The sequence below is a fragment of the Melozone crissalis genome, unplaced genomic scaffold (genome assembly GCF_028551555.1).
Source record: "Melozone crissalis strain CALT ecotype California unplaced genomic scaffold, PUWL_Pcris_2 ptg000006l_1, whole genome shotgun sequence".
In the NCBI taxonomy this organism is placed as follows: Eukaryota; Metazoa; Chordata; class Aves; order Passeriformes; family Passerellidae; genus Melozone; species Melozone crissalis.
This window is the reverse complement of record NW_026535784.1, coordinates 1,033,447-1,049,968: the sequence shown is the minus strand read 5'-3', so window position 1 is coordinate 1,049,968 and position 16,522 is coordinate 1,033,447. Positions and strand designations below refer to the sequence as shown.

Here is a 16,522-nt window from a genome sequence, read left to right as displayed (position 1 = left end):
TCAGAGCCCCTTTTCCATCCCTTCCTCCCTGAGATTTGAGATTCACTGAAGGGGATCAGTGCTGAGTTAGCCCAAAATCAGAAACTGCTTTTGCAGGAGGGAAGGAAAGAGGAAAACGGGCAATGATGGCTCTGCAGCCATGGGGCACAACAGCAGAAACTCCACAGCAAAACGGGGCAATCATTTTTCCCTGGGTGGCAAAAATCTGGATTTTTTTGTTTCAGGGCAATCACTTCTCCCTGGGTGGTAAAAATACAGGATTTTTTGGTTTCAGGTGTATTTTTGAATTCCTCCTTCTCTGGAAGTGCTGCTCCTGGATTTCCAGCCCTGCCCTGCCTCCCTCTCCAGCGCATTCCCTCTGTTTGCTGTCCCCTGTGCTTTCCTGGGGATTGATCCTAATCCTCCAAACAATTTCCCGGAGTGTGAAGGTGCAGACATTTCTTATCCCACTAATCTGGGCCAGACAATTCCGCGAACGGCTCCGGGTGCCCCCGACCTTGGCGTTATCAGCCCGGATCGTTATCAGTTTAGATCGTTATCACTCAGATCTTTATCAGCTCAGATCATTATCAATTCAGATCGTTATCAGCTCCCCAAAGGGCGCTGCTGGCCTTGGTCAGAACGGGAGCTGCAATTCCACTGGGAATTGCTCCTGGAATTGGGAAAAACTCCAAGAGCATCGAGTCCAATCATGCCCAGCACTGCCAGGACCACCACTGTCCCATGTCCCCAAGTGCCACTTCCACAAGGCTGGAAATCCCTCAGGGATGTGCACTCCAAACCTCCCTGGGCACTTCCAGTGCCTGACCCCCCTTTCCATGGGGAAATTCCTCCTAATGCCCACCCTGAGCTCCCCTGAGGCCGTTCCCTCTGCTCCTGTCCCTGTTCCCTGGAGCAGAGCCCGACCCCCTCGGCTGTGCCCTCCTGGCAGGAGCTGTGCAGAGCCACAAGGGCCCCCTGAGCCTCCTTTGCTCCAGGCTGAGCCCCTGCCCAGCTCCCTCAGGGATTCTGCAGCCCCTGCCCAGCTCCCTCAGGGATTGTGCAGCCCCTTCCCAGCTCCCTCGGGGATTCTCCAGGCCCAGCCCTGGCCACGCTCCAGCCCCTCTGTGTCCCTTTTCTCACAGATGTCATTCAGTAACATTTGGGGTGGTTTTTCAGGCGTTTTTGGGCTTTCACCTGTCAGTGTTTCATTATTAGCTCAGTCTATTACACAATTAAGGTGAAACTCTCTTGTCCCGTTCACCAGCCCTTCCCTCACTCTGGATCCTCCTTTCCCCGCGGGACTACATTTCCGGTGGTGCCCCGCGCTCAGCGCTCTCCCCATTGGCTGCCGGAGCGGGCGCGGCCCCGCCCCTGTGTGGCCGGCGGACTCCATGTCCCGGCGTGCCCCGTGGCAGCTGCGGTTGGTCGCAGCCAATCAGCGTGGGGCCGGCGGGGGGCGTGGCCGGGCGGCGGGGGAGGCTGTTTAAAGTGGCGCTTGCGGGATGGCGGAGCCGGCGGACTATCCCCCGTTCCAGCTGGGGAAGCCCCGCTTCGAGCAGGTACTGCCGGCGGCGGGAGGCGGCGGGGGGGACATCGGGAGCGGTGGCGGGAGCCGCCCCTGCCCTGCGCGCGGCATCGCCCCCCCACCCGCGAACGGAGCCCCCTGCTCCCCGCTCCGCTCCGCCCCGCCCCTCCCGCGGTACCGCGCGCCCATTGGCCCGCAGGCCCCGCGCCATTGGCCGGCTGAGCTGTCAGTCAGAGCCGCCGCCCCCTGTCCGCGGCGGGCACTGCGCGGCCCCGCGGCCCCTGTGGCGCGGCGCGCAGCGCGGCGGGCGCGGGGCTCGTGGGTCGTCGGTTCGAGCCCCGCGGGGGCGGGCAGGGGCCCGGTGCGGCATGGCGCGGGCTCGTCCTTGCCCCGAGGGGCTCGTCCTTGTCCCGGGGGTCCCCTGCCAGGCTGGCTGGGAGGGGAGGAGCAGCTCTGGGATGGGGCGGGGCTCCCAGAACCAGGGGTGCTCCAGTTGGGCGCTTTGCCAGCCCCACCAGGCAATGCCCAGCTCTGGTGCCAAGGGATGGAGGGGGGGGTGTGACCCCCAGGATGGTGTCAGGTTAACAGAATGTGACCGATAGAACAGCTGGCACCTCCACAGCTGCCAGCTGAGATGGGCAGAGCAGCTGTGGTCAGTCACACACCTGTGCCCAGGTGAGCAGGGCAGGGGCAGCTGGGCATTGTTGCCACCCACTGTGGATGACCAGAGAGGACTGGTTGTGCAGGTGGAACTATTGAGACTGATAAAAAGGGCAGATAAACCTCTGTCATCCCTCCTGAGCTGGGCAGGACTCCCTGGAGGAGCTGCTCCTTACCTTGGGTGTGTGAGTGTGTCCCATCATGGGGACAGCCCCTATGGAGGGACATTCCCACCGTCCACAACAATCCAGAACCCCTGTTCAACCCGTTTAACCCCTATTTAATCCCTATTTAACCCCTATGTAACCACAGGCTGACTCCACACCTGTGCTTGGCGTGACCCAGCACCTTTGGGCTGAGCTGTGGATTTCCCAGGGAGCCATCCCATATTGGGACCGTTCCATGGTGGGGCCATTCCAGGGTGGATCTCCTGCCTCTCCCACATCCCTCCAGGGCTTGGAGCAACGTGGGACAGTGCAGGGGTCAAGGGAATGGGAACGGGAAGGTGAAGGGGAATGGGAATGGGGATGGGAGTGGGAATGGGAATGGGGAGGGCTTTGGGATTCCAGAGGTCACAGAGCACATCTCAGAGCCCCAGCGAGGGCTGACTCCCCTGGGAACAGGCAGGACGCTCCAGCTGGGCAGTTTTCAATGAGGAGGAGGAGGAGGAGGAGATGCTCCCTACCCTTCCTGCCCAGCACAGCCCTGGCAGGCAGGCTTGGCAGAGTTGCTGTGTTCTGCTCATTCAGGAGCTGCCAGCACTGGGGGCAGCCCTGGGGAACCTGCCAGGGCTGGGGCAGGCAGTGAGGGTCCCCCTGTGCTGGGAGAGCCCTTGGGAGGGGATTCTTTGGGAATGCTTAGCCAGGGGGGCACTCTGAGCATGGCAAACCCCCCTTTCTGTGCCCTGGGGCTTCATCCCTGCCCTGGGCATTGCCAGGAGCTGTGCCAGGGCTGAGGTGCTGCTCTCCTGCTGGCTCCATCCCACATTCCTGCCTGCCCAAGGCTGGGATCCAGCAGGCAGCACTGTGGGGGCACACAGGGAGGAGGGGTTGGGATATTCCCAGGGTTTATGGATCCTGGCTGGCTCTGCCCTGTTTGGGATGCAGCACCACTCACATCCCTGCTCCCAGCACAGCCTGGGAGAGCCCAGCCTCTAAATCCCTGGTTCAAAATCTTCCATGAGAGCCCAGCCTCTCCATCCCTGTCTGGGACCCCTCCATCCCTGTCCCAGCCCCTCCATCCCTGTCCCAGCCCCTCCAGTTCTTTATTTCCTGCCCATGGTGTTTCTTTGCAGATTTTGTTCTGGAGGAGACCCAGCTCATTCCCAGGGGATCAGGGACCCCCAAACCTTCCCTGTCAGGAGTTCTGGGCTTCCCCCAGCCCCCCCTGCTCTGCTCAGCTTTGGTTCAGTGTCTGAGATCTCAGCTGGAGCTGCCAGAGCCTGCTCCTTGTTAAGGGCAGGGAGCTGAAATCCCAAATTCCAGCCTGCTCCTTCTTTGGGGCAGGATTCTGAAATCCCAAATTCCAGCCTGCTCCTTGTATAGGGCAGGATGCTGAGCTGAAGTCCCAAATTCCAGCCTTGTTTAGGTCAGGGTGCTGAAATGCCAAATTCCAGCCTGCTCCTTGTTCAGGATGCTGAAATGCCAAATTCCAGCCTGCTCCTTGTTTAGGACAGAATGCTGAAATCCCAAATTCCAGCATGCTCCTTGTTCAGGATGCTGAAATCCCAAATTCCAGCCTGCTCCTTGTTTAGGGCAGGGTGCTGAGCTGAAATCCCAAATTCCAGCCTGCTCCTTGTTTAGAATGCTGAGCTGGAGTCCCAAATACCAAATTTTCTCTTCTCCAGGGAACATCCCCAGCTCTCCCAGCCTGGCTCCAGCCTTGGGGTCTCCTCTGGATTTATTCCAGCAGCTCCACATCCTCCTGCTGTTGCTTTTTTTCCCACCTCCATCACCCAGGACTGGGTTTAAAGGGGAATTTGTTGGTTTCTGTCCCATGTTCTGGGTTTAACCCCCTGCTCCTGGCAGGTTCCTGTGCCCTGCCCCTGGTGCAGGAGCTTCTCCCATTGGAATCCTGGCTCCTCAACTTTGGAAAACCAGATTAAAGCCATCAAAGGTTTCCAGTTTTAGCCCAAACTTGCTGTGGGCTGTCACAAATGACATAACCCCATTGCTCAATGGCTTTGTCTTAATTTTATTGCTTTAGCTTAAATCTCTCCTAATTAATTAAAAGCTGCCATGAGCCTGGTTTTGAGCTCAGCCCCACCCCAAGCCCGCATGTTTTTTGCTCTGGTTTAATTAAACCCTGTTTAGAAGCAGGCTGTAATTAACGTGGTGAGGCTGTCCATGCCTGCCCAGCACGGGCTCCTCGGGATTCCTCTCCTCCTGAAGGTGATTAACAGCTCCCTAATGGCCTCTCATCTTCTCCCAGATCCTGCAGCTGTTCCCCTTGTTCGGGGCAGGATGGGGAGCTGAAATCCCAAATTCCAGCCTGCTTCTTCTTTAGGATCAATGAGCTGAAATCCCAAATTCCAGCCTGCTCCTTGTTCAGGGCAGGATGGGGAGCTGAAATCCCAAATTCCAGCCTGCTCCTTGTTCAGGGCAGGATGGGGAGCTGAAATCCCAAATTCCAGCCTGCTTCTTCTTTAGGATCAATGAGCTGAAATCCCAAATTCCAGCCTGCTCCTTGTTCAGGGCAGGATGGGGAGCTGAAATCCCAAATTCCAGCCTGCTCCTTGTTCAGGGCAGGATGGGGAGCTGAAATCCCAAATTCCAGCCTGCTTCTTCTTTAGGATCAATGAGCTGAAATCCCAAATTCCAGCCTGCTCCTTGTTCAGGGCAGGATGGGGAGCTGAAATCCCAAATTCCAGCCTGCCCCCAAACCTATGGCTTTTGGGACCAGCTGCACCTCCAGGGCCCAGCTCCAGGATGTTGCCTGTGAGGGAATTGACATTCCCAGGCACCTCCTGGTGCTGCAGCCTGCTGGGAAGTGCTCCCAAAATAGCCCAAATTCATCAGGAAATGGGTGATTTGCACTGTGCTCCAGCTCCCTGCACCAGCTGCTCCAGGAGCCAGGGATGGGTATGGGGAGAGCCTGGCACCGGGCTGGGGTGAGCCTGGCACACGGAACCATCCCCAGCTCTCAGGGAAACTGAGGCAGGGCTGGCAGGGAGGGCTCAGAGCTGCTCCTGAGCCCAGGGCTGCTCCTCTCATCCCATTCCCATCTCCTGCCAGCTCTGGGTTTGCTGCACCACTGGGGAGTTTGTGAGGTCCCCAGGACGAGGTGAGAGATGAGGAATCGGACTCCATGCTCTTAGAAATATTATATTATATTATATTATATTATATTATATTATATTATATTATATTATATTATATTATACTACATTACACTACATTACTGTATCATATTACTATATCATATTATACTATATAATATTTATTATATTTAATTTATTAAATTTATTATATTATACTTATTTTATTATATTATATTTATTATGCTATACAAAAGAAAGGATTCAGACAGAAGGCTTAACAAGAATGATAATGAAAAACTTGTGACTCAGAGTCCAACACAGCTGGCTGTGATTGGTCATTAATTAAAACAATTCACATGGAACCAGTCAAACATTCACCTGTTGGTAAATGATTTCCAGGCCACATCCCAAAGCAGCAAACACAAGAGCAGCAATCAGATAATTATTGTTTGCATTCCCCTCTGAGGCTTCTCAGCTTCCCAGGAGCAAAATCCTGGGCAAAGAGGAGTTTTCAGAAAATGTGACAGTGACAGATCAGGGAATCCCAGAGTGGTTTGGCATGGAAGGGACCCCAAATCCCACCCAGTGCCACCCATCCATGGCAGGGACACCTCCCACTGTCCCAGGTGGATCCAACCTGGCCTTGGGCACTGCCAGGGATCCAGGGGCAGCCACAGCAAATCTGGGAATTCCAGCCCAGCCCCTACCAGGGGAGAATTTCCCCCAAATTTCTGAATTATTAGTGAGGGGAATGGCAGATTTGTCTTTCCACACAAGCTGTGGGGCTGCTGGTAGATAAAACCAGCACTGGGAGATAAATGAAACAATGGGAAGGATTCCACTGATTGATGAATGGAAAAAGAAATTTGCTTTTACAAATAAACTTTGAGTTTGCTTAGAAATTAAATTGGACATTGAGGGATGAAAGAAACAATAGGGAAGAAGAAAAACCCCTGCATTCTATAAGAATTAAAGCAGAGGGTTGTACATTAGAGGGGAATCTTTGGGATCAGGTGTTTTGGGAGGTCTGAAGCTCTCAAGTACCTCAGAAATGGGGAAAGAGAGAAGGGAAATGTGGCTGGAAATTGGGATAAAAAGGAGGCTGTGTCCTCCAAAAATCTGAGAGACCCCAGGGGAATGCCCCATGGCCTCTCCCTTTATTGGAATAAAGCCAAAAATGACTCCTCTGTCTCCTCTTTGGACATAAAAAGGAGACAGAGGAGTGTCTGGTGTTTGTGGATTATTTATCCTAACATTGGGTATTGCTGGGGCTTGTTTTTTTTCTTTTGGGTTTCTTTTTCCTTGTGTTTTGTATGCAGCTCTGTAAAAACCAATCCTGAATAGAAAAAAAGTTCCTTTGGCTTCCAGTGAGGAGAATGAGCTGGGAATGAGCAGGGGCTGACCTGGATGAGGGGATGCCAGCACTGAGGCTGCTCTGCACTTCTCTGGGAGTGAAATCACGAGTGCCAGGCTGGGAGCAGCACACAAAGGGATCCTTGTTGGGCAGGGGCTGGCAGAGGGGCCAGGAACTGCAGGGAGGGAGCTCAGGGAACCCTGGTGGGTTGGGATTGAGCCTGGCTCTGGTTTGAGCTTGGGGATTGAGCCTGGCCCTGGGTTTGAGCCTGCTTCTGGGTTTGAGCTCTGGGATTGAGCCTGGCCCTCGGATTGAGCCTGGCCCTGGGATTGAGCTCTGGGCTTGAGCCTGGCTCTAGGATTGAGCTCTGGGTTTAAGCCTGGCCCTGGGTTTGAGCCTGGCTCTGGTTGAGTAGAGCCCTCATGGCCTGGGTTTGAGCCTGGCTCTGGTTTGAACCTTGCTCTGGTTGAGTGGAGCCCAAGGAGCCCTCATGGCCCTGGGATTGAGCCTGGTTCTGGGTTTGAGCCTGGTTCTAGTTGAGGTGGAGCCCAAGGAGCCCTGGTGGCTCTGGGATTGAGCCTGGCTCTGATTTAAGCCTGGCTCTGGATTTGAGCCTGGCTCTGGGTTAAGCCTGGCCCCAGTTTAAGCTTGGCTCTCAGAGCACTCTTGCTGTGGGGCAATGAGGCCCGGACTCACCAGAGTTCCACCAAACCTGTTCAGGCCCAGCCTCCCTGGTGGTTTTGGAGCTCTCTGACCCCAGAATGGGCAAGTTCAGGCAGCAGCACCTGGAAACAAATCCCTCCCTGCCTCCTGCCCTGGCACAGAATTCCCAGAACATTCCCAGCTAGGGCTGTTCCTGGATCCCTGGCAGTGCCCAAGGCCAGGCTGGACATGGGGCTGGAGCAGCCTGGGACAATGGGAGGTGTCCCTGCCATGGCAGGGGTGGCACTGGGTGGATTTGGGGTCCCTCCCATCCCAAACCATTCCCTGATTTTGGGGTTTGGGCACTCCCAGCTCTCCAGCCATGGCAGGGAATGTGGGGCTGGGATCACACCAGGCTGGGGCTGAGCTGCTCAGGCCTGGCCTTGAGCTGGGCCTTGGCCTGGGCTGGGTTTGGCCAGGCAGGGGCTCAGTGCCAGCCCAGGCCTGACCCCGGCATAGGCAGCAGCCCCCCAGGGCCTGGGCAGCTGGCAGAGGGGAGCTGGGCATTCCAGAGGGCATTTCCATGTGCCCCTGGAACCTGGGCTCTCCTTCCCCCTCCCTTGTCACCACTCCTTGGTCAGGGAGGGTAAAACACTGATGTTCTATTTAATTCCATTTAATTTCCGTTAAATTCCATTAATTCAATTTCATTCCATTTCATTCTGTTATTTTCCATTTAATTCCATTTAATTCAATTAATTTCCATTTAATTCCATTAATTTTCATTTAATCCCATTATCTTCCATTTAATCCCATTAATTTCCATTGAATTATGTTAATTTCTATTTAATTCCAGTATTTAAAATAATTTATATTAATTTCCATTGAATTTCCATTGAATACCATTAATTTCAATTTAATTCCATTAATTTCCATTTCATTCTGTTAATTTCCATTTCATTCCATTAATTTGCACTGAATTCCGCTAATTTATATTTAATTCCATTTAACTTGATTTAATTCCATTTCATTCCATTAATTTCCATTTCATTCCATTAATTCCAATGATTTCCACTGAATTCCATTTAATTCAATTCCATTTCATTCTGTTAATTCCATTTCATTCCATTAATTTCCATTTCATTCCATTAATTTCATTTCTATTAATTTCCATTTCATTCCATTAATTTACACTGAATTCCACTAATTTCTATTTAATTCCATTTAACTTGGTTTAATTCCATTTCATTCAATTAATTTCCATTTCATTCCATGAATTCCAATAATTTCTAATAATTTCCATTGAATTCCATTTAATTCCATTTGGTGTTGCTGTTCTCAGAGTGGCACAGAGATAAAGGCAGGGGGGAAGCCAAGACCACTCAAATTTAGAATCCCCACATCCTGCTGGTGGTGAAGGCAGCAATCCCAGCTGGTTAGCAGCCATTCCAGCTGGTTAGCAGCAATTCCAATTGTGTAACTGTAAATCCAACAGGTTAGCAGCAGTCCCAGCTGGTTTCCAGTAAATCCATTATTGGTTAGCAGTAATTCCAGGTGTTTAACAGTAATTCCAGCTGGTTAGCAGGAATTCCAAGTATTTAGCAATAATCCCAGGTGTTAGTTTAGCAGCAGTCCCAGCTGGTTAACAGTAAATCCAACAGGTTATCAGTAATTCCAGCTGGTTATCAGTAATTCCAGCTGGTTAGCAGTAATTCCAAGTATTTAGCAGCAATTCCAGATGGTTAGAAGTAATTCCAAGTGTTTAACAGTAATTCTATCTGGTTAGCAGTAATTCCAGCTGTTAGATTAGCAGCAGTCCCAGCTGGTTAGCAGCAATTTCATGTGTTTAGCAGCAATTCCAACAGGTTAGCAGTAATTCCAAGTATTTAGCAATAATTCCACGTGTTTGTTTAGCAGCAGTCCCAGCTGGTTAGCAGCAATTCCAGCAGGTTAGCAATAATCCCAAGTATTTAACAGGAATTCCAGTTGATTAGCAGCAATTCCAGCAGGTTAGCAATAATTCCAAGTATTTGACAGTAATTCCAGCTGGTTACTAGCAATTCCAGCAGGTTAGCAATAATTCCAAGTGTTTAGCAGTAATCCCAGCTGGTTAGCAGTAAATCCAACAGGTTAGCAGCAATCCCAAGTGTTTAGCAGCAATTCCAGGTGTTAGTTTAGCAGCAGTCCCAGCTGGTTAGCAGTAAATCCAACAGGTTAGCAGCAATCCCAAGTGTTTAGCAGCAATTCCAGGTGTTAGTTTAGCAGCAGTCCCAGCTGGTTAGCAGCAATTCCAGGTGTTTAGCAGTAATTCCAGCTGGTTAGCAATAATTCCAGGATGTTAGCAATAATTCCAGCTGTTAGTTCAGCAATAATTCCAGGTGTTAGTTTAGCAATAATTCCAGCTGTTAGTTTAGCAGCAATTCCAGCTGGTTAGCAGTAATTCCAGCTGGTTAGCAGTAATTCCAGGTGTTTAGCAGTAATTTCAGGATGCTAGCAACAATTCCAGCTGTTAGTTCAGCAGCATCCCAGCTGCCCTGGGCTCTGTGGGATGGGCAGGGGCTGTGGCTGCTGCTCTGGGGTTGCTCAGTTCCTGACTCAGGGATTGCTCACTCCCCACCCACCCCTGGCACGTGTTGGGAGGGCTCTGCCATCTGCAGGGATCCCACACCCAAAATAAAAGGGAGGCAGCAAAATGTCAAACTCAAATCCACTCAGAAATACCAGAATTAGCATTAATTAGATCCATGTTAATTAAAAACCGCTGTGCTTTTTTCCTGGAGTTGTGTGGAGCTGTTCTGTTCCATTGGGGAGGTTCTTTTTTGGTTTTTTTTGGTGCAGAACGTGGAGGAATGCTGGAGTTTGTGGGGTCAGCAGTGCCCTGGACAAGGCCCTGGTAGGGGGATCCCTGCAGGAATCAGGGGGGGGATCAATGGAGGAGCAGGGAAACAGCAGCACCACGTTCTGGTGTGGTTAAACACCATTCCCACTGCTCCATCCCCACTCCATGCCCATATTTATAGCCCAGCAGGAGCTGGGCCATGTGAGGATGGAGAATATCCAGAGCTCCTGGAGTCCCTGGCCATGATCCATGTCCCCAGGGGCTCTGGGTGATGACGAAAGACCACTGGGCTGCCCTGAGCATTCTCAGGAATTCTCCTGCCCCAAGATCCTGGAATCCAGCTGGGGCAGGAGTGATGATGTTCATGTGTCCCAAGGGCTCAATATTTCATGGTCTGGTGCTTGGAGTTGGTACAAACCCCACTGATATTTTTATTTTCACTGTCTAAATACTGAGTCATGTTTTCTCCTTTCCCCTGGAGCTGCCCATGACCTTCCCCTGCTGTTTCGCAGATCCTCTCCCCTCCTTGCAGACTTTTCCTGGCTCTGGAGGTGCCCAGGGTGCAGCTCTGAGCAGCCTGGGCTGGTTCTTGGTGGCACTTTGGAATAATCCAGGCTGGCTGTGCCTGTGTAGGGATGGAAAAGCTGAGAAGAGCCTGAGGAGGCTTTTGCTGGGAGCAAAGGGAGGGATCCAGGGAATCCTGGAGTGCTTTGGGTTTCCTATCCCAAATCACCAGCAAAAAACCTCCTGTATTATTTATTTTCATCTGATGCTTCATTCTGCAAAGGAAATAAACCCTGAAAGGCAATTTCTCACTGAATGTGATTATTGTTTTTTGTGTCTTGTTTTGCAGAGTTCATTCTATGGCAGATTCAGGCACTTCCTGGACATCATCGACCCCCGCACTCTGTTTGTGACTGAGGTAAAGTCTGCACTGCTTTGGGACAGGGCTGGGTGTCAGACAGCTGGAGGTGAAACCCAATCCCCCCTGTGAGCAGCAGAAGTGCTGAGCCCGTGTTTGCAGTGGGTTTGTGTCCCTCAGGAGATTGATTGCCCCAAGGAGTGAGAGCTGGTGAATCTGGAACAGAAACCTGCTGGTAAATCTGGAACAGAAACCTGCCAGGCACCAGGGAGTCCTCACCCCCAGCTCCCTCTGCCACCTGAGCTGGCTTTGTCAAAATTGCCTCTGATTTTGTCCTCTAGGAGGAAAACCCCTGCAGGTTTTCATGGCAGAAATGCAGGTGGGGGGATGAGAGAGGAATTATGAATTCCACGGGGGAGTGAAGTTGTGGTGCAGCTCTGCAGGGGCTGCACCCCAGGGCTCTGGGCTGTGGTTTTTCCTCAGCTCTTGGCCTGGTTTTTCCTCACTTCTTGCCCTGTTTGTAGCAGGTTTTGGGGATCCTGCCCCTTCATTTCCATCTGGTGTTGCCCAGCTTTACCTCAGCTCTGTGCTTCCATCAGACAATGGCTGAGGGTGAAGGGGAGCCCTGGGGAAGGAGCAGTTCTGCTCCTGCTCTGGAGCTCTGCCCTTTGGCCAGGAAACTTTGGCATTTCAGTGAAGGGCAGCTGCTTTTTACTTTTTATTGTATCTTTTTCTCAATGTCTACCCTGAACCTCCTGTCCCTGTTCCCTGACTGTGCCCTCCTGGCAGGAGCTGTGCAGAGCCACAAGGGCCCCCTGAGCCTCCTTTGCTCCAGGCTGAGCCCCTGCCCAGCTCCCTCAGGGATTGTGCAGCCCCTTCCCAGCTCCCTCAGGGATTCTCCAGCTCCTGCCCAGCTCCCTCAGGGATTCTCCAGCCCTTCCCAGCTCCCTCAGGGATTCTGCAGCCCCTGCCCAGCTCCCTCAGGGATTGTGCAGCCCCTTCCCAGCTCCCTCAGGGATTCTCTAGCCCCTTCCCAGCTCCCTCAGGGATTCTCCAGCTCCTTCCCAGCTCCCTCAGCCCCTCCTGGGGCTCCATTCCCTTCCCAGCACTTTTTAAGGCTGAATTTCTGCTGCTCCTGGGGGGTTTTCCTGCTGGGGGCTCTGCAGGGATGCAGAGGGGTTTGGGCTGAGCTCAGCTCCTGCTCTGAACCCCTTGGGGTGATCCCTGGCCTTCCCCTGGTCACCTGTTCAAAAAAGCCTTCCCAGATTTTTGGGATATGGGTTCAGAGGGATCAGCTGCTGTAACTCCGTTTTGGGGAGGTTCCTTCAGGAAGGTGAAATAAAAAGGAATAAAAAGAACCAAGCCTGAGTGGCCCAGTTTTATCTTGGGTGCAAACTGAGCAGTTTTGGGTGCCAGAGTGAATCCCAGCGGAGCAGGGAGGGCTGGTGTCCATCTCTGGGGCTGGGCTGAGCTTCAGGAATGGCCTGGGGGCACTGCAGGGAGGGAAATGCCCTCTGACATTTCCTCTGGGGTGTGAATTCCATGGCAGGGATGCCTCAGGAAACCTGAACATCCTGATGACCCCATAAACTTCCTTTCCCTGGAGAAGCCTCTTGGCAGGACAATCCCCTGGGTGACTCCTCAGGCACAAAATCTGCTTTTTGCTCACTCTGCTCTGGTGTTACAGTGATTGGGGTGTGCAGATGAAGAACTCTGAGGTTTTTTTGCTTTCCTTTGTTAGCTGAGGGGGTGAATGAAAGGCAGGAGGGGTTTGCTGAGCTCAGGCTGGGCAGGGAGCTCCTGGCTGCATCTCCCAGGGCTCAGGGAACAAACAAATCCCTGCTTGCCTTGGAGGGGGAAAGAGGAGATAAATCAGTGTCTGATGGGAGTGGAGGTGAACCCCATGGAAAATGCTGGGAAATGGGGTGATACTCAACTTAAAAAATATTTTAAAAATATTTTTATTTTATTGTAAATATTTTTATTTTGAATTTTTTACATCTTTATTTTAATCCTTTTTTTTTTTTTTGGTGGCTGTGTGCTCCATGGTGGCATCCTGTGGGGAGGGATGGAGAGGTGAGTGGTGCTGAGGATCACCAGTGCCACTCCTCCCTTGGCATTTATTTCTCTATAAAGCAGATTCTGTGCACAATCAGGAACTTTCTTGGGCTCCAGAGGTCCCTGAGGAGGGATCCTCGGGGATGGCCCTGGGTCCTGCTGGGGCTGGGCTTTTATCTGCTGGGGACATTCACCCCGTGGCACTGGGCACAGCTGGGGGCACAGGGGCTGCAGCACGACCCTGGCTGGGGTGGCCGTGAGGTGGCAGTGCTGGCACTGGGGTGGCAGTGAGGTGGCAGTAGTGGTGGTGCAGGCAGTGGTGGCTGTACTGGCAGTGGGGTGGCGGTGGGGTGGCAGTGCTGGCAGTGAGGTGGCAGTGGTGGCAATGAGCTGGCAGTGGTGGCAGTACTGGATATGGTGGCAGTGAGGTGGCAGTGGTGGCTGTGGGGTGACGGTGGTGGCCATGGTGGCAGTAGTGACAGTGGGGTGGCAGTGAGGTGGCAGTGTTGGCTGTGGTGGCAGAGCTGGCAGTGAGGTGGCAGTGAAGTGACAGGTGGCAGTACTGGCAGTGCTGGCAGTGGGGTGACAGAGGTGGCTGTGGTGGCAGTGCTGCCTGTAATGGCAATGGGGTGGCAGTGAGGTGGCAGTGAGGTGGCTGTGGTGGCGGCAGTGGCAGTAGAGTGGCAGTGCTGGCAGTCCTGGCAGTGGGGTGGCAGGGGTGACAGAAGTGGCAGTGAGGTGGCAGCGGTGGCAGTATTGGCAGTGCTGGCAGTAGGGTGACAGAGATGGCAGTGTGGTGGCAGAGCTGCAGCCCCTCTGGGGAGGACCTTTGGTGGCTCTCTTTCACCTTTAGTGCCTCTCCTTCCCCTTTGGTGGCTCTCCTTCCCCTTTGGTGGCTCTCCTTCCCCTTTGGTGGTTCTCCTTCGCCCCCAATGCCTCTCCATTGGAACCATCCCCTGGCAGCTGCACATCTGCAAACTGCTGCCCTCAGAGGGACCCTGTGTCCTGCAGGGTCACCACTGCTGTCCCCAAGGTGTCCCTCAGGGTGCAGGGCCTGGCCTGGGGACATGGGAGGGACAAATGATTGCAGTAATAATTTAATTGCTGTGGATGAGGAAGGTCCCAGTGCAGGGCCTGGATGGGGATGTGTGGGGGCCAAATGATTGCAGTAATAATTTAATTACTGTGTAATGGGGAAGGTCCATGGGGCAGCAGACACTCTGATCAGGGGGACTCACCCCAGTGCCATGAGCACTCTGTGGGAAGGAGGGAGGGCTCACAGTAATTCCCAGTGAAATCAGAACCCAGGAGAGCTCCAGGGGCTGCCTCTTGCTGCCTTTGCTGTGTCTCATTGTTCGGAGCCTGGAGCTGCAGAGCATCTTGCATTGCCATATTTGGGGCTGAGATGGAAGCAGGATTAGATGTATGTTATTTATATGAACCATACCTTCTTACTCAGCAGATTGCCTGTCTGTGTTTATTCAGTGTCACAGCTGCTGGCTCCACTCGAACAAAAAGTTTCTGGCTCCTCTTGTCTGTCACTGTGGATCCAATACAATGGGGCCAGCTGGAGTCAAGTCTGGTGTCTGTGTGTCTGTGTCATCCTGGGGAGCAGGGACAGAGCCCAGACTGGGCTGGGCCACAGCTGCACCTCCACAGCTGCATCCCCGCAATGCATCCATCCCTCCAGAGCTGCATGCCCCCAAGGCATCCCCCCAGTGCATCCCCAGAGCTGTATCCCCCAGCCAGAGCTGTGCAGCTGCTGGTGGTGGCCACGGGACCCTTGGATTGGGGCACATCCCCCGTTGGGTTGGGGCACATCCCCCGTTGGGTTGGGGCACATCCCCCCCTTGGATTGGGGCACATCCCCCCCTTGGATTGGGGCACATCCCTCCTTGGGTTGGGGCACATCCCCCCCTTGGATTGGGGCACATCCCTCCTTGGGTTGGGGCACATCCCCCCCTTGGATTGGGGCACATCCCTCCTTGGGTTGGGGCACATCCCCCCTTGGGTTGGGGCACATCCCCCCTTGGGTTGGGGCACATCCCCCCTGAGCCATGGCTGGGCTGGAGGTGGGACCCCAGAGCTCAGGGCACACAGAGATCCTGCCCAAAACCCCATGGTGACATGCCCAGGGTGATAATCCCAGTGTGAGCCCAGGGTGACAGTCCCAGGGTGAGCCCAGGGTTACAATCTTAGAGTGACAATCCCAGGGGTGACAGGCCCAGGGTGACAATCCCAGGGTGACCACACAGTGACACCAGGCTGTCCCCTGAGCCCAGTGTGACAGTCCCAGTGTGACAATCCCAGAGTGAGGCCAGGCTGTCCCCTGGTGTCACCCTGGGCTCCCACTGGGACTCCCACCCCAGGATGAAAATCCCAGGGTGGGAGTCCCAGTGTGAGCCCAGGGTGACACCAGGCTGTCCCCTGAGCCCAGCCCATCTCTGATGTCCCCAGAGCCCAGTGCTGCTGGCACTGCCCTGCTGTGCCCTGTGTGTCACAGGCTCAGGGTGGGCACCAGCAGGATTTCCTCATGGAAAGGGTTGTCAGGAATTGGGATTCCCCAGGGCAGGGGTGGAATCCCCATCCCTGGGGGATTTCAGAGCTCTGTGGATGTGGCACTTGGGGACAGGGGCAGTTTTGGCCCTGGCAGTGCTGGGGATGGTTGGAATGATCTCAGAATCCCAACCTGAGCAGTTCTGGGGTTCTGTCCCTCCCACTGCTCAGGGGCTGGGCTGGGTGCAGCAGCTGGCAGGATTTGCTCCATGCTCTGTTCTCCACAAGGTCCCTGCAGGTGCCGTCCTGGCCCTGGTGACTCCAGTCTGTGCCCTGGAGCCCCTTGGCAGGGGCTGGATCCAAACCCAGCAGAGATCCCAGGGATGGGGGCTCATCCCAGCTGGGGTGGCACATGCACAGAACCCCCAGGCTGAGGGACCAGCCTTGGCCCATTCCCATTTGAAATCCCAGCCCTGCCCCATTCCCTGGCACATCCCAGCTGCAATCCCAGCCCTGGCCCATTCCGTGGCCCATCCCAGTTGGAATCCCATTCCCTGGCCCATTCCTTTCTCCTTCCCCATCTGGAATCTGAGCCCTGCCCCATTCCCTGCTCCTTTCAAAGCTGGAATCTGAGCCCTGGTGTTTTCCCTGCCCCTTCCAGAGCTGGAATCCTATTCCCTGTCCCATCCCAGCTGCAATCCCAGTCTAATTGCCTGCCCCATCCCCTGTCCACCCCCCCAAGCTGGAGCCCATCCCAGCTGTTTCCAGCTGTGCTGCTCCTGCCCAGGCCAGGCTGGGCACTGTCCCTCTCCCTGTCCCAGCTGTTTCCATCTGTACTGCTCTGC

The 16,522-nt window shown here is 53.9% G+C and overlaps 1 protein-coding gene across 1 annotated transcript in view; it reads left to right on the top strand.

Annotated features, from left to right (window-relative positions):
* The first annotated feature begins 1,451 nt into the window (after window positions 1-1,451).
* The window catches only part of SFXN5 (sideroflexin 5), a 104,124-nt gene continuing 89,053 nt past the window's right edge, over window positions 1,452-16,522 (top strand). The window contains exons 1-2 of the mRNA XM_054290781.1: window positions 1,452-1,541; window positions 11,115-11,183. Of these exons, the coding sequence (XP_054146756.1) occupies window positions 1,485-1,541; window positions 11,115-11,183 (126 nt within the window). The 5' untranslated portion in view covers window positions 1,452-1,484. The remainder of the gene's footprint in view (window positions 1,542-11,114; window positions 11,184-16,522) is intronic.